Source organism: Euphorbia lathyris, chromosome 7 (genome assembly GCF_963576675.1).
Source record: "Euphorbia lathyris chromosome 7, ddEupLath1.1, whole genome shotgun sequence".
In the NCBI taxonomy this organism is placed as follows: Eukaryota; Viridiplantae; Streptophyta; class Magnoliopsida; order Malpighiales; family Euphorbiaceae; genus Euphorbia; species Euphorbia lathyris.
Window position 1 is genome coordinate 69992365 of NC_088916.1, and position 17470 is coordinate 70009834.

The following is a 17470-nucleotide window of genomic DNA, read 5'->3' on the forward strand; positions in this document are numbered from 1 at the left end:
TATTAATTATTAATTTAACCAATCACAAGAAATGAAGTAATTATAATATCAACCACTCTTTACAAAAAAAATTTACAATTTGACAAGGATACACCAAAACTTTTGAATGTACGGAAAATAGTTAGAGATGAAATTCAACTAGTTTTAAATTTCAAGAAAAAGCAAAGTAGTATACATTCCTATTTTGCTAAATTATCCTTATATATCTATACATACTTGGCAATATGTATTGGAGAATTTATTAATTTATAGAGATAATAAAACAATGTATTTATAATGGGTGTTCCAAAAAATTATTATCTTATAATTTATTAAAATTAATCATTTTTTGAACTGGCCCAAATCGGGACCAAAAAAATTATTATTTTAAAGAGATTATTAATTTATCGAGTATTAATTTATGAAGGTTTTACTGTAGCAATTTGCATCATTAGCTTTTAATATGTGTTCTAATAAAAAAAATAGCATCCATCCTATTCATAACCTACCGAGAATTTCCTTTATTAAACTTCGTAATCTTTTCTGAATGTATGTTATATGTACGGATAAAATTTGAATTTTAATAAATTAAATCACCTCGTATATATGTTATGTCTACATTTCTAAATTGAATAAAATCGACCCAATATCTTGAGTTTCTAAGGTCTTGTTTGGTACCCTGCAGTGGATGTTGTAATGGAATGACCATTAAAATGGAAGTTTATTACCATGTTTGGTTAATCATATCACTTTTATCGTAATGGAATCACCATTACATCATTCAATTTTTCTTGACAAATTTATATAATGGCCATTACAAACAAAATAGACAGTAATCCTCATTACGATTAGCTCTTATATTTTTATTACTAATAGCGAAATACGAAAAAAACATGAAAACATAAAAACTGAAAAAATGAAAAAAAGTGAAAAAAAACCGAAAATGAAAAATAAATGCAAAAAACGAAAAAACATGAAAACGAGAAAAAATATGAAAACGGTGAAACGAGAAAAACACGAAAAAATGCGAATGGAAAAAAGGAAAAACAACGAAAAATGAAAGAGAAATTGAAAAAACGTGGAAATGCAAAAAAAAAAACATAAAAATTGTGTTTAACTAATATAAACGTACGTATTGTAATGATAATTGCATTTTTATCAATTTTATTGAATTTGCCAACCAAACATGGTAATGTAATCATGATTCCATTCCATTACATTACACATTTGATTATATTACAACATACCAAACAGATCATAAATGTCCTCCTAAAACAAAATTAATTTGAAAATGCTATTCGAAATAGCATTTTATTAAAATTCTTTTATTTTCACATATATGTTTTTAGGATTGGGTACTAAAATAGCTCTATGGTTTTCGGGGAAGTATCAATATAGGCTCCACGTCTAAAATAGCATCAATACAATATATGTTTAACGCTTAAAAAATGTATCAATTTAGGCCTCGATAACGGAATGTGACACGTCATTTATATTACTCCATTAAGTTTTGTTAATTGTACGTGGAGAAGGAAACCAGAACATAACGGAGTAATATGAATGGCGTTGTCGATGCCTAAATTGATACATTTTTTAAACGTTAATCTTATATTGGTACTATTTTATACATGGAGCCTATATATATATATGAAATTATAATTATATTTTAATCCAATAAATGTGATTAGTCATATGTTATATGCATGATCTTAAATTAAAACAAATTCCAAATCCTAAATTCTTGAAAAAAGCACAAGCATCCGACTTATATATTCATATTAAAAGCAAACAAATAACAAAGACTCAATATCACAATAATATCGATTTATCGGACGGGATAGGATGCCTCTATATCTCTTTTCTATACGTAACTCGAAAAACGAACTCAAAATCTTAACAGACCATCTTTATCCAACCATCATAAAAAAACAGATTAAAAAAACATAAAAAGGCGTACAATCATGCTTACATATTGATTGGTGGCTGGTCAAACTCAAACATATGTAGACCTCCAAGAAAGGCCCACCAGAACCTATATCACATAATAAAAAGGAATTAGTCCAGTTCATAATCCTTAATGTTAATAATATTTGCAAATAAAAAGAGCAATATCTACATATCTCAGCATCACCCACAACAACATCAGGAAGTATATTGTCTGTTGGGATTTTAGACTAGAAAGTGAAAGAAAAAAAGCATTTCAAAAAACATCTTTGTTTTATCAATACTATTGCCATATCAAAAACGTACATCTTATGCCTATTATATAGGCTCACAAATAACTAAAGCAGAGGAAAATCTACTATATCTCATGCAATCCTACTAACCAAATCTCAAAACAAACTATTTTAAAATAACTAAACTAATAACATAAAAATATGACGCATTTTAACAACTCATTTTGAATCATTCTAACATTGCCCACCTATAAGATAAAGAACCAAGTTCATTAGTGAATCTCACAATGAAAACAATAAAATTAGTGTATCTAAGCGAAAGATCTAACATTTTCAACGGTAAGTCTGAAAATTAATAGATCCTTATTCCAGCAGCTGAAATCCACATCCGCAAGAGTAAATTGGATGAGGAAACGATAGATTAAGGAAAAATGAAACTCCAATCCATCGAGGAATGAAGTAAATATGGCTTACCATTACCGGGTTTCGATCTCAGTCCCAGTGATTTGCATGTAGAAAGCAACCGAAGATAGCCAATGAGAGGGGGATGAGAGAGATGAAGCCTGAGCTATAGGCGAAACCTAATTTAGTCTCTAGGTTATGGTTTATATATAAGCTGAAATTTCAGTCAAACATATTGAGCGCCTTAAATTTGGGATCTGTTTTAGTTGGCCGTGTAAGTGAAATTTCATTTGCTGTTTTTTTTTCTGAATATCATGACAGTCATTTATCACAAGTGTCATCTGATGATTAAGTAAATTTTGAATTAAACACGCGTTTTCTCTAGATGACAGAATTATGTCATCGGAATGTCATATGTGAATTGAGTTGGTTTACATTTAAGTTTTCAGATGACATAATTTTAATATACCGCCACGAAAAACAATCATACGACACAAAAACAAATGTCTGCTATGTATCTTGTGTCATGTGAAAGGAAAAATGACATAGTTTTCATGCTAGCAAGTCCTCTAGATGCAAACCTTGGGGATTCAGGATAAGAGGCCCCTAATACCCCCCCCCCCCCCCCCCCCCCCCTTATGAAGGGGGTGTATATGAAATCCGCATCTGCTACTCTCTAGAGTTCCCAAACAGACCTCCAATAATAATAACTTATATCTCATTAAGATAGTATATACTACATGATATTGCATATACACTGATCAATTTATCTTTCTATTCTCAGTTTCATTTCAGGACTAGGATTTATCATCCTAATGTTAGTCCTCAAGGGATGATTTCTCTTCACCCACTCCTTTCTCGCCCTTCCTATGCCACTGCACGGTTAGATTTGTCATAATTTATCTATTTCTTTGCTACAAAATTATCCATGTTTGGGGTCTAATTTATTTATGCATTTTTTAGTTGAGGTGGCATATTTAATGCACTGCTGATAGAGCCCCTTATTAAGGAGCCATTTCCTGGGCAAGAAAAGTTGCTGAGCAATATCTCAGCCATAGGACAAAATATGATTATCAACTGGAGATGGACTGAAGGCATGCAATGGGGCATGATATGCAAGAGGGAAAGCACGAAGTAGTTCCACAACTTGGTGAGCCATGGAAGGCAACTCGAAGAACGAAAAGTTGAAATTGAAAACCAAGAGAATATGACGGTTATTATTTCATGATCTAAAGAAGAAACTTTATACTAAACAAACATTAGAGTTGGAGATTGAAAAAGTGAAAATGAAGAACATGAAGTAATATGAAGACATCTAATTCAAGTGAAACCAGATCAATGTAATCGGTTCATTGTCTAACTTGTGCATATATGTCATATTTTGTAATGAACAACTTATTCCTATAAGAGCATCGTAATCTGTTCATATGTATATTCAGTTCACATTAGAAGACATCCAATCAGTTCATATGTATATTCAAGTCAAACTAGAAGAAATCTAATCAGTTCATGGTAATCAGTTCATATGTATATTCAAGTCAAACCAAAAGACATCTAATCAGTTCATTCTCTAACTTGTTTACTTAGCAGTCATATCGTTTTCAAGTCATAACAAAACATACAAGTTGTCTTAGAAGATAACGAATTTGTAACATGAAGCATATTCTTCTTTTAATACATTCTTTATACACATTTATATTGATACACATCCTCACAACCCCTTACTGCACTTTTTCTCGAATAAGATAACAATCAATCACATATACTCAATAAGTTAACGAAAAAGTAAGATATACAAGCTTAATCAGTTCATACTTATTTATTTGTTTTTACTTAATAGAAAGACAGAAAATGTAAGGTATACAAGCTTAGTCAGTTCATACCAATATAACTCACTTGTTGCAGTATACTTATTCAAGTGAATGAAACAGATATAAAAGGTGACCCTTTACTACATGCTCAATGAACATCTAAAGTATAAGAGTATATCTATAACTTCACTGACCCTTTACTACATGCTTCATACACATACTCAATGAACATATAAAGTATAAGAGCATGGCCAATCAGTTCATACCTATTCAACTATAAACAAAACATCAACCAACAGAACATGAATCAACTTCACTGACCCTTTATTATATGCTTAATACACATATTGAATTACCATATAAAGTATAAGAGCATGCCTACAACTTTACAACCTCTTACAACATGCTTCATACATATACTCAATGAACATCTAAAGTATAAGAGCATGCCTACAACTTCATAATCGTTTACTACATGCTTCATACACATACCCAATGAACATCTAATGTATAAGAGTATGCCTACAACTTCACGGCCCTTTACTACATGCTTCATACATGTTACTCAATGAACATCTAAATTATAAGAGCATACCTAAAACTTCACAACCCTTTACTACATGTTTCATACATATACTCAATGAACATTAGGGGTGGGCACGGTTCGGTTAAACATCCATTAGGTAAAAAAATTAACCGAACTGTTATCAATGGTTTTTTAACCTTCGAAAACGAAACCGGTCCATATCAATCGATTAACCATATAATCGGGTTAACCATTAATTTCGGTTAGGTTTTTTGGTTAACGGTTTTTAACCAATTCTCACTAGTTAACCAAAAATCAACGGTTAACCATAATTTTTACTCAAACCTAAATTTTTAAACAATATTAAAATACATATAATTTCAAAAATTCAAACGAAATGAATTCATATAAAAGTTCAAAATTTAAACAAAAGTACCAAACTAAAAAACAAGGCTTAAACCATACGCAACCCCTTGAACTTGTCAATTTTAGTCGTTTTGCCCCCTGAACTTACGGGACGACCTATTTGCCCCCCTGTGTAAAAATGGTATTAGCAACCCCATATTTTCAGCTTATTTGCAGCTTGTTTTAGTAGTGCATAACCATATATATCATTTTTACAAGAGAACTTGTGTACTGTCTATACTAACCTCATTTGCAGCTTATTTTAGTAGTGCACAACCATTTTTATTATGATATTGGTGTTTGCAATGAGAAATGTCATAATTGTTTCTGTTATAATGAAAACAGGGGGTTGTTAATACCACTTTTAAATAGTTGAAGGGGTAAATGGGTCGTCCTGTAAGTTCAGGGGGCAAAATGATGGTTTATGCCAAAAAACAATCCATCAAGTTTACATTTAAAACATAAAGAAATGTAATAATATTTCGTCAAAGTATTTATTTTTAAAAGAGAGCATATTTATTTTTTAAAAGTAAAACAGTATAATCTATCTTATATATTTATATTAATATATGTTATAATCTATGTTAAAGTTTTTTTTAATCTTATAATATAATCTATATTATATAATATATTAATATTAAAAAAAATTATATTTATTAAACGGTTCGGTTAACCGTTAACCATGGTTTTTGAACACTCTAATCCGAAACAGAAACTGAAACCGGTACCTATCTATTTTTTAACCATTAAGAAAATCACTGGTTCGGTTAACCACTTTTTCCGGTTCGGATTACCGATTTTTGGTTCGGTTACCGGTTTGATCGGTTTTTTTGCGCACCCCTAATGAACATCAACCAATTTGTAACATGAAGCATCTTCTTCCTTTACTATATTCTTCATACACATTTATATTCATATATCAGAACCCCTTACTGCACTTTTTCTCGAATAAGATAACAATCAATCACATATACTCAATAAGTTATAGAAATCTTTCCATATACATAAGCATTTTTAATATCCCTGCAAATATTATTTTCAAATAAAAAGAGACTTTGGTCAGTTCATTATCTCTAATGTTAATAATACTTGCAAACAAAAGGAGCAAGAACTAGCTTTCTCAGTATCACCCACAATAGCTTCACGGAGTATATTGCCAACAACAAGGAATTAGAGTGTATCTAAGAGAAAGTCCCACCTATAACATGAATTTAAAATGCGAAATCAGTTCATACATATGATAAATAACCATCTTTTTCAATAGTAAATCTGATGATATGGAAGAGTGAGACCTAACCTTTTCATTGGTAAGTCAGACAATTAATGCATCCTTATTCCAGCAGCTGCTACTGCAAGAGTAAATATGATGATCAGGAAAAGCTAGATTAAGGAACAACAAAGCCCTAATACATTGTGGAAGAGAACAAATAGAACTTACCATTTCTATGTTCAAAAATAGAAATTTGCATGGAGAAAGCTTCCATTTAGCCAAAGAGAAGGATGTGAGACCTAAATCCTGAACCATCGAGCCGAAGAAACCTAATTTACCCTATAACCTTTGGTTTATATATGAGCTGGAATGTTAATTAAATGTTTGAGCGATTTAGATTTGGGAGAGGTAAAGGTTGGCCGTGAAACTCATTTTCATTTGCCGCTTTTTTTTTGTTTTGTTTTCAGACAACAACTACACCTATATATACGTTGTGTCATCTGATGCTTAAATAGATTTTCGCTCAAAATCGCGTTTTTTTAGGATCACAAATGTGTGTCATTGGAAGGTCACCTGTAATTTGAGTTTGCTTGTACTTAAACTTTCAGATGACTGAAATTTAAAATAGTGTCACGAAATATATTCAGATGACACAAAAACAAATGTCAGTCATATATTTTGTATCATGTGAAATGAAAAATGACATAATGGTTCGAGAATACTATAATTCGCTGGGACGGCTGTATTTTTCAGAAAAGAGCCAAACTATACTTGTATTATATCATAAACATACCAAAAAATAACAAACCAGAAAATCAAGAAACAAACTCATAAAAGTACAAATTGAGAGAAGATCAATTAATCTTGTAATGGACCAAAAGGAAGAGGAGGAAAAGGTTCATGACCAGACCCAAAAGCTTTAATATGATCTTTGAGAGATCTCTTATGCTTAAAATCAGAACCACAAATACAAAGCCAACGTTTCCCACAATTTTTCTCATGAGTTCTCCAATCTCCTTTAACTGCTAAATATTTCCCACATTTTCTACACATAAAAGTTTTGATTCCATGCTTTCTTTTGTAATGTGTTTGTAAGGTTCTAAAGTCCTTCAATGGCTTAGCTCTTGAGTGTTGTATGTTGTTCTTGCAACCTTCTGCACAACAGTAGCATGGAATCCCTAACATGGCTCTTGGTTGAGTTCCTTTAAGAGATTCTGATCCTTTTCTGTATTGAGATCCATGTCCCCACATGTGCATCTGAAACTAATTTAATCTTATCATAATCCAACTATATAAGTCATATCTATAAACTTAAACTTTTTGTTCAAATGGTTTCCGAACCCCAACAAAACAATGGAGGCAATTTCTGCTAAAAGTTACAGCCTTTTTCGGGGAACAATGGTTCAATTTCGCCATCAAAGTTCATTAGAAAGATCAAATTAGCCTAAATCAATCTTTGGATATCAACTCAGCTTTTAAAGTTGGTTCGGAAAGACAAATTAGCCTAAGATAAAATAAGTCCTGAAAATATAATATATTTTTTATAGTTGAAATTTATTATGTTTACATTTTGATACTTAAAATCTATTTTTATACTTAAAAAAACTATTATATTATACACACGGCAAAACGCTAAATTCAATTAATTTTTATTCAAAATTAGATATTCTGCACTCACACATAAAGTAATGTGTAGAAGACAAAACGTTATGCGGTTGCGTAGAATATAATAGTTTTTAAGTATAAAAATAGATTTCAAATATCAAAATGTAAACATGATAAATTTCAAGTATCAAAAATATATTATATTTTCAAGGCTGATTTTATCCTGGGTTAATTCGACTTTTTCAACCAACCTAAAAGGTTGAGTTAATACCCAAAAATTCATTTGGGCTAAATTGACCTTCATACCAACTTTGAGGGTCAATTTGAACCTTTATTCCTTTTTTGGACTAAGAATTAGCGATACTAATAACGAATCCATTATAAATTTTGACTATGCTTACTTTGTTTTTGACAAAGTGTTTTTGACAAAGTAAGTGTTACTTTGTTTTTTTATCATTAGATAATGGACTCTAAAATTCATCCAATAGGAAACACACAAAACACAAAGTAAGACTTACTTTGTCAAAAACAAAGTAAGCATCGGTAATTATAATTTTTCCTTTTTGTTTCCCTGAGTTGAGGGTAAACGAATTTCCTTTTAATTTCTTAATATAATATCAGAGTCTCTTAAATAAAATGGTTCAGGATTCAAATCATCGCAATTGCATTTGTTAATTAAATTTTAATATATGAAAAGATGATTTTATGTTATGCATTCAGCTTAAGTTGTCAAATGCCTTTTTGACATAGTATCAGAATGTCCTAGACGAGGTTATGAGACATTCAAACTCTGATAATTCTATTTATTAATGAAATTTCAACATATAATAAAATAGATCTGTGTTGTACACGTTTCAAATCTAAAGGAAGAGAAAGAAATAAGAAAAAACCTGAAGATTGTTGTAGCGGTTGAAGGTTTTGAAGCAGAGATGGCAAGAGAAATGAGTAAAGCCAACAAGTATTTGTTCAGGAGTTGGAATCCAATATTGTTTAGCAGCTGCACCTGAAGCTGAAGCTCCATTAATGGAATTTAGTTCTAATTTAGTGTTTGAGTTCATGGAATAATGAGGAAGTCCAATGTGTAAAGCAACTGTAACTTCTTCTAATTTCTGATCATCTGCAATATTTTCATTATTCTTGTTAGGGTTTAATGGTATTCCTGCTGGGAATAGGTCAAGTGGCTCAATATCAATACTGCTTTTAGAAGTAGAAGAAGAAGAAGATGCAGATAAAATATCCATGGATTTTAGTATGGAGGGTTGATGTTTTTTTAATTATGAAAAGGGTATTTATAAGGAGAGATTATAAGTGCCATGCTTGAATGCTTGATGAGGAGAATAAGAGCAGAAGGGTGGAAATATTTATGATATGCAGTGAAAATAAATTGGTACACTTGGCACTTTAACTAATTTTAATGTTTTAAAAAAAAAATCAAGTTGATATTCAATAGCAACAGTAGTGCCCATCTGGACACTGAATGACCAAATGAATTTGATCATTCACCGTTAGATCAGGCTTATTAAATCTATGTCTTAGGATGGTTTGAATCTCCACCACATGATTCTAGTAAGCTTAGATCTAACGGTGAATGACTAAATTTATTTGGTCATTCAGAGTCCAGATGAGCACTACTCTCAATAGCAATTTTAAGTTTAAGGTTATAAATGGTTAATCGAAGTAATATTGATAAAGTGGGTTAATTTTACATATCAAATATAAGAGTGTTTGTTTACTCTTTTTCTTCTCTCATTTGCTTTTTCATTTTAAAACTAGAGTTTGATGTGTTTGGCCAGAGAGTTCCAAAAAAAAAAAAAAAAAAAAAAAACAAGCATTTTCCAACCACAAACAGTAAACGGTAACATGAAACAACAAACAACAGGTAAACCAAATGGACCCACAATGTTTTTGGAGAAGAATAATTTGGCTTTTACATATCAAATATAAGAGTGTTTGTTTACTCTTTTTCTTCTCTCATTTGCTTTTTCATTTTAAAACTAGATTTTGATATGTGTTTGGCCAGAGAGTTCCAAAAAAAAAAAAAAATCAGCGTTTTCCAACCACAAACAGTAAACGGTAACATGAAACAACAAACAACAGGTAAACCAAATGGACCCACAATGTTTTTGGAGAAGAATAATTTAGCTTTTACATACAAAAAAAATATAATTGCAAGTCAATCGTTTGTCAAATAGTACAAATAAAGTCATCACTAATAGAAATCGACACATATTTTCGTTCAAATATCACTTTCATCTTTCAACATTACAAATTAACAAATGTTTGTGTCATATGATGTGTCAACTTCTACTAATGAAGACTTTAATTGTATCATTTAACGTTAGGACTAAAATATTGTATTATTTTGCACGTGGGCTAAATTGGCTCTTCCACAAAGACGATGCTCTTTTGGTACCAGTCATTCAGCTCATGATTTTCACTTCAGTTGCTACATGAAACAAATAAAATAAATAAATAAATAAATTAGTTTGTATTTTGCACGTGTTGGATAAAAAATCCAAATATTTTGTTGAATTGAAAGAGGTTTCATCTCTAAAATTATACTGAAATACCACAACATATGCAAAACTCTTGATTTTTGAATCAATTGATATATATGAAACTAGTGAAAAACGCGTGAACAAAATATTTTGATTTTTTTTATAATATCTCAAATTGATTCAATTTGTCAAAATTAGGCTATCGATCATTTCCAACATTAGGAATACAATTACTCTTGACCTGAAACGCTCTCAACGGAATCCAGTACTCAGTCATCAGTAATAGATCAAAAATACATATATACACATATTTGACCAATAAAAATTGAAAAAATTATATGTGTTCTGTATGTGTTGGATTAAAAAATAAAAAAAATTTACCAAGTTGAAACGCATTTCATCTCCAAACCTATTCTGAAATCTAAAAAAAACACAAAACTCTTGTTTACTAAATTAATATGCAACCGGGGCAAAACATGTCAACATAATATTTAGATTTCAATATAAAACTTTGAAGAAGTATAGTTAAAGGTAAAATTTGCCCTAATTTTGGTAGAAGAGGAGTAGGGTTAATTGGCTGGAGAATATTATGGTTGAATGAAAAGAACCTTTGAGAATGGTATAATAAATCTATCCTGATAATATTGCTTATCTACTTTTGGTTAGAAAGGGAACAACTTAAATTGAGATGGCCCATACCAACTCAAATTGGCAAGAATTGCATTACAGAAAGCTTCAAAATCTAAGGCAATGCAATATATAATCAGGTTATTATCTCTCCACAGTCAACCCATTCTTTTGGCATTATTTTTAAAATAGATAGCAAAAATTTAGTAGAGGATGGAGTGGATTACATGTGTGTGATGATTCATTTCTAAATATTGTTGATGCATGATTTTGACCTTCATTTAAAAACATACCAATACTTTCTTTTTTTGTTCACTAATTATGCTATCACTATAACTATAATTTATTATCACCCTCCAATTTGCATCAATGGAATGAATATAGGAGGTGAAATCCATGATAATTGATAATGAAATTTGGTTGAGTTTTATAGAGGTTTTTCAAATTTATTTTCTAATCTCAATAAAATTATTTAATTTTATATTCGATTTGATTTCAATGAAGTTATTTTGTTCAATTTCTATACAAAAAAACTCATTCGGATATTGATGTGTTACAGAGTGAAATCGAAGTGGGGATTTTAATCGTAAATCCACAAAGACATTTCTTTTCAAGTCTATGCTTGAAGGAGTTAATCTCAATAAGATAAACAAGCTCTCAATGGAGGCTAGTCTTTTTTATTCAATTTTATAAAAGTTGTGTTTCATTATAAAATAAAAGGGTTACATACTTCCCTTTAGGTTAGGTAAAAATACCAACATATTAGAGAACAAGATAATAGGGGTATGATGGGATAATTTGTATAAATGGCAATAAGGAAAATAAAGCTAATGGCAGATCAGTAATTAGTTGTGATGGAAAAACAGTAAATAAGGTGATGGCAGTCCTTATCTCCTCAGGTCATCTTGGCGAGGAATGTATCTCTAGAGAACCCACATGATGTGTCATATAACTCACATAGTGTGTGAGTCGAGTTCTTATCTCTCGCAGGTATTTTGACCTTTCATCTGCATGAGCTCCCCACGTCGAGTATGATTGGCACGCTGAGTGACACGGCCTGTCACTCAGGTTCTGTCCCCTTGGTCTTTTCCTCTCCTCTCGTCGGGTCCGTATTAGAGATGTCTGCATCATTCACCCCTTCTTCAAAGGAGTTGGGGCTCAACTCATTCCTTTTAGTCTCAAGATGTTAATCCGGCTTCCACAAGCTTAACTCCCGCACATTGAATAAGTTTGACATCTTTCCGAACCAGTTGGGGATAGCGATTTGATAGGCGTTGGCACTCATCTTCTTGGTAACTTTGTATGGTCTGTACTTCCTCGGTTTTATTTTGCTACTCAGAGCATGTACTAGCCTCTCCTTACTCAAGTGAACTATCACATTGTCCCTACCTCAAATTGAAAATCCTTTCGGTGCTCCTCCACCTTAGCCTTGACCTTGTTATTCTTCTCTTCAATACTTCGCCTCACCTCTTGATGCATTTGGTGGTAATCAGTGGCAAGGTGTTGAGCGGCCATATTCTTCTTTTCCCCTTTGGGAATGTCCTCTAGATCAAGCGGATGATTGGGAACCTTCGTGTATACAACCTCAAAAGGACTCTTCCCCGTTGTGTCACTCACGGCGGAGTTGTATGCAAATTCAGCTTGTGCAATCATATAATCCCACATCTTGGGCTTGTCCCGACACTTACTCCTTAATAAGTTCCCCAAAGTCTGGTTGGCCCGTTCGGTTTGCCCATTCATTTGTGGGTGAGCGGTAGTGCTAAACTTTAATGTCGTGCCAAGGATAGCCCACAAGGTACGCCAAAAATGGCTAACAAACTTGGTGTCTCTATCCAAAACTATGCTCTTCGGAACCCCATATAGTCTCACCACTTCCCAGAAAAACAACTTAGCAATTGTCGTAGTATTATTGGTCTTATGATATGGAATAAAATGAGCCATCTTAGAGAACCGGTCCACCACCACAAAAATGGAATTCAATAGCAAACATATGATGCTCGTAAAATATATAGCAGTTAATAGGACAGGTGTATCCTATCGCAACAAGTAATATTGTTCTAAGCACAAGATCGAACCACAAAGACTATTTGTTATAATTAGCAAATCTACCTAGGCTGATCTAATTATTTAGATGGTTGAATAAAGGTTTGGGTTTTTGTTTAATTAACTAATTGAATTGAAAGCAATAAAGTGAACAAAATAAAGTGAACAATTAACATGATAGAAGGCGGATTAATGGATGGCATAATCTAGGATGAGGAATCCTTTGATTAAATCCTATGTATGGGTTTAGAGAGTTCAGACTTATGTTTTACCAATAATTGACGGTAATTGCCCTAATAAGAAAGACAAATGTGATCAAGATTTATCTAACCTATTCACATGCATTCAGCTAACGGCTTGATTAGGCATATAACTTAGGGCATGTAAAGCAGTAGGTTCCTTGGCAATTAAGACTAAAGCCATAGCCCAGTCACGAAGCTGCACTCCTAATGGTCTCTAGCGAGGTGGGATCATACAAGTTCAGCATAAATAATTCCATGGTCAGGTTCTTATCTATCTATAATCTTATCTTTGTCAGGTTATAGGCATTAGGCACAAACATATATACAAAACAGGCTAGTTGATCGTCATCGAGTCTCATTCTAGCAATAATCCTATTCCTGGCAATTTCAAGGCATTAAGCATCTGAGTAAATTACACCAATGATGCCTGAATTTTATTCTAGTTCACACTTTGATACCTAGATTACATTTTGTCTCAAAAATATACCTGAAGTAACGATGACCGGACAATTTAGTATATTTTACCGGTCAGTGGCCAGTCAATACGAGTTTGATGAGTAAATTACACTGATGGTACCCGAACTTTATCCTAATTCACACTTTGATACCTAGATTTCATTTTCTCCAAAAATACACATCAAGTAAAGATGACTCAATATTTTAGTACATTTGACCGATTAGTGATCAGTCAATGCGAGTTTTACCATTTTAAATTAAAAATTGAGACCCATCACACGCTCAATTAACATAAAATTACAATACTACTATTTAGCTCTCTCTCTCTCTCTATCTCTCTTTATATATGTATATATTAAATGACAACATTATAATTTTATGTTTATTGAGTGTGTGGTGAGTCTCAATGCTTAGTTTAAAATGGTTAAATTTATGTTATCTGGTCACTAACCGATCAAATGAACTAAATTTTTTAGTCACCTTTACTTGAGTTATGTTTTTAGTATGAAATAAAATTCAGGTACCAAAATATGAATTAAGGTAAAGTTCAGGTATCATTGATGTAATTAATATATGAAACTCACGTTGACCGGTCATTAACCGGTAAAATACACTAAATTGTCCGGTCATCGTTAGTTCAAGTATATTTTTGAGACAAAATATAATCTAGGTACCAAAGTGTGAATAGAGTAAAGTTCAGGTACCGCTGGTGTAATTTACCCAGCATGTATAATCTGATCAATTAAAGATAAACACATAAGCCCTAGGTCCCTAATCATACATAATCATATAATCAATCTCATCCCCAATTCAAATTGGATGGGGATTAGTTCATAGACAAACTTAATCAGATAATAGGGAGTAAAGGAATAATGGAAAACATCTTCAATCAAATATAAAGGCAAAAGATAAAAGGGAAAGAGAGAAATCTAAAACCCATTTGTCTGATTCAATTACAAAGTAGAAGATCAAGCGCTTCTCCCATCAATTGTTCTTCAATAAAAGAAAAGCAGAAAATAAATCTAATCTAGAAAGCTGGAAAATAAAGCTAAACTAAAAGCTAAAATTAATTGTCTACATTGTGACGGCTCCCCCCCCCCCCCCCCCCCCCCCCCCAAACACATGAGATATGTCCCTATTTATAGAGTTAGGGAGAAACCCTAATGCAATAAGGGTGTTTTAGGCAATTATAAAGTGTTTTAGTGGGCTCTAAGGCCCAAATCCACGGATTTCAGCAAGGGGAAGGCACTGGTACGCCTTTCCCCGCCTCGTCTCGTCGAGACAAGGAGGGTCTCGATGAGACGAGGGCCTGTCTCGATGAGACAGGTCCCAGTTGGGGCGATTTTGCTCTGACTTTTGTCTGTTTAGGTCCCTGGGCTTCCAAAAGATGCTCTAATGGTCCTTGATGAATCCCAAAAGTGCTCCGATGGTCCCTGAATAGTCCGAAAATGCTCCAATAGGCTTTGGTCTGGTTCGAACATGCTCGAATAGTCCCTGGAAATCTCTGAAAACATTGATAATGCCATAAATAATGGAAAATACTAAATTTAACTAAAAACTATCAAATTAATACAAAAACTTAACTAAAGGCTAATTAAAACAATCTAAATTAATCCTAAAAACTCTATAAAATAGGGATCTATCAACATACTCTTCCTTGCCTTAGGCTTGTCCACTTACAAATGAGCACTTCTTTCGACTAGCTCTTTAACAAGCTCGTAGGCAGCAACCTCATCCTTTCTGAATAGATTTCCACCAGCTGTGAAATCAATTGTAGATCTATTAGATGATGATAAACCTCCATAGACGGAGTCTATTTTACTGCCATTTAGGGTAACCTTGGTAGGGGCACTTCCTCAACAGTTTCCTGAACCTTTTCCATGCTTGAAATAACGATTCGTGCTCATATTGCTGGAATGAACTAATTTCATTGCGAAGATGAGCTTTTTTAGATGGTGGGAAGTACTTGTCTATGAACTCTTTTATCATTATCTCCTAACTTGTGATAGTACCCGGATCAAGAGAGCATAGCCATTTAGAAGCTTCATCTTTGAGAGAGAGAGGAAAGAGCTTTAGGCGTATTGCTTTCGACGGTACACCGTTTTGTTTAAAAGTTCCACATTGGAATAGGAACTTATTGAGGTGTGCATTAGGATATGCATGAGTCTCCCTATGAAATTTCCCTGAATTCTAAAGTAATTGTACCATGGTCGGCTTGATTTCAAAATTGTTGGCATCTACCGTAGATGCTTGACATAATTTTGGGCCTTAGAGGCTTGAGAAGATCAATGATTGAGGGTAGGTCAGCCATCAGTTCTTATTCTTCTTTGATCTCACACTTCTTTCGTCGAATCATTCGAAGAGTCTTTTCAATTTCTAAGTAAACGGTAAAGGTGATAAGCTTTTAGACCTACGCTGCCTAAACAGAAATCAAAATTAAGAAAAAATTAAAGTAAAAAAAGAAAAAGAAAAGATTAGTTTAACAAGAATTTGTTAGAATATGTATCAATATAAATTAGTCCCCGGCAACGACACTAGAAAACTTGATAGGGATAAAACTAATATGTCGATTAAGAGCAAGTGAACTTTATCTCATCAAGTAGTATTGTTCTTTCGAATAGTATCGATACCACAGATACTAGTTCTCAATTCCCTACATGTACTAAGATTCTTTATTAACTAATGGATAATTAAATTGATTAGTTTGTTTTCATTATTAATTCCTAATTTAAACTAGAAAGTAAAGAAGTAATGTTCGTTTTGTCTACGTATGAATGGAAAAGGCTAAGACTTCGTATCCCCGGTCGTGTTGATTTGTATGGATTAATTCATGTACATTGTGTGTATCGAAGATAAATTGAGATGATAACTTCCCTTATAAAGCTAACAATCCCCGTCTAAAACTATTAACTCTATTCCTAACAACCTTAGGCTGATGCTTGGTTAGGCGAAATCCTTAAGTGTGTTAAGAAGCATTAATTATGTTGAAAGCTAAAGCTAAACAATAACCTAGACTACGAATCCGCATTATCCTGTTAAGGTATATGAATAGTTAAATTACTCGATTGAATCATTTACTTGATTAGGTTTCACAAGTCAACCTCTCTTACCTATTACTTGATTAGGTTTCTTAGTTCAAGGTGAGTAAATAGATTTTAACTAATTCTCTCGTTATTTCTTACAACACAATGTTAACACTCTTTAATAGCCCATATTTGTCAAACATGGTTCACCTCCATCCTAGCCAAAAGTGTGGTTTAGCTCATGTTCAAGCTAAAACATAGAGGAAGGGTATGATTGAGTGATAATGAGCCCATGTTTATCGAATAGGGTTATTAATTCAAGAATATAAACGAATAAAGATGAGATGAAAGGAATACTTGAATATAATAACGTAATAAGATAAATAGGGATGGAAGACAAATTGATGTTTACTTCTTGTGATAAAGGAACGAAAATACCTTAAACAATCTAAACTAAACGAAAGTC

The 17470-nt window shown here is 32.5% G+C and overlaps 1 protein-coding gene across 2 annotated transcripts; it reads right to left on the reverse strand.

Annotated features, from left to right (window-relative positions):
* Positions 1–7249: 7249 nt before the first annotated feature.
* Positions 7250–9359, reverse strand: LOC136201054 (protein TRANSPARENT TESTA 1). 2 transcript variants are annotated; one of them, XM_065991604.1, is made up of 2 exons: positions 9006–9359; positions 7250–7767 (listed from the first exon to the last, which is right to left on the reverse strand). In XM_065991604.1, exons 1-2 carry the CDS (start codon positions 9354–9356, stop codon positions 7369–7371), a joined length of 750 nt encoding a protein of 249 aa, XP_065847676.1. In that variant the 5' UTR covers positions 9357–9359; the 3' UTR covers positions 7250–7368. The 2 variants fall into 2 exon arrangements, with proteins under 2 accessions (XP_065847676.1, XP_065847674.1); XM_065991602.1 differs by having other exon boundaries at positions 7250–7773.
* Positions 9360–17470: the final 8111 nt, after the last annotated feature.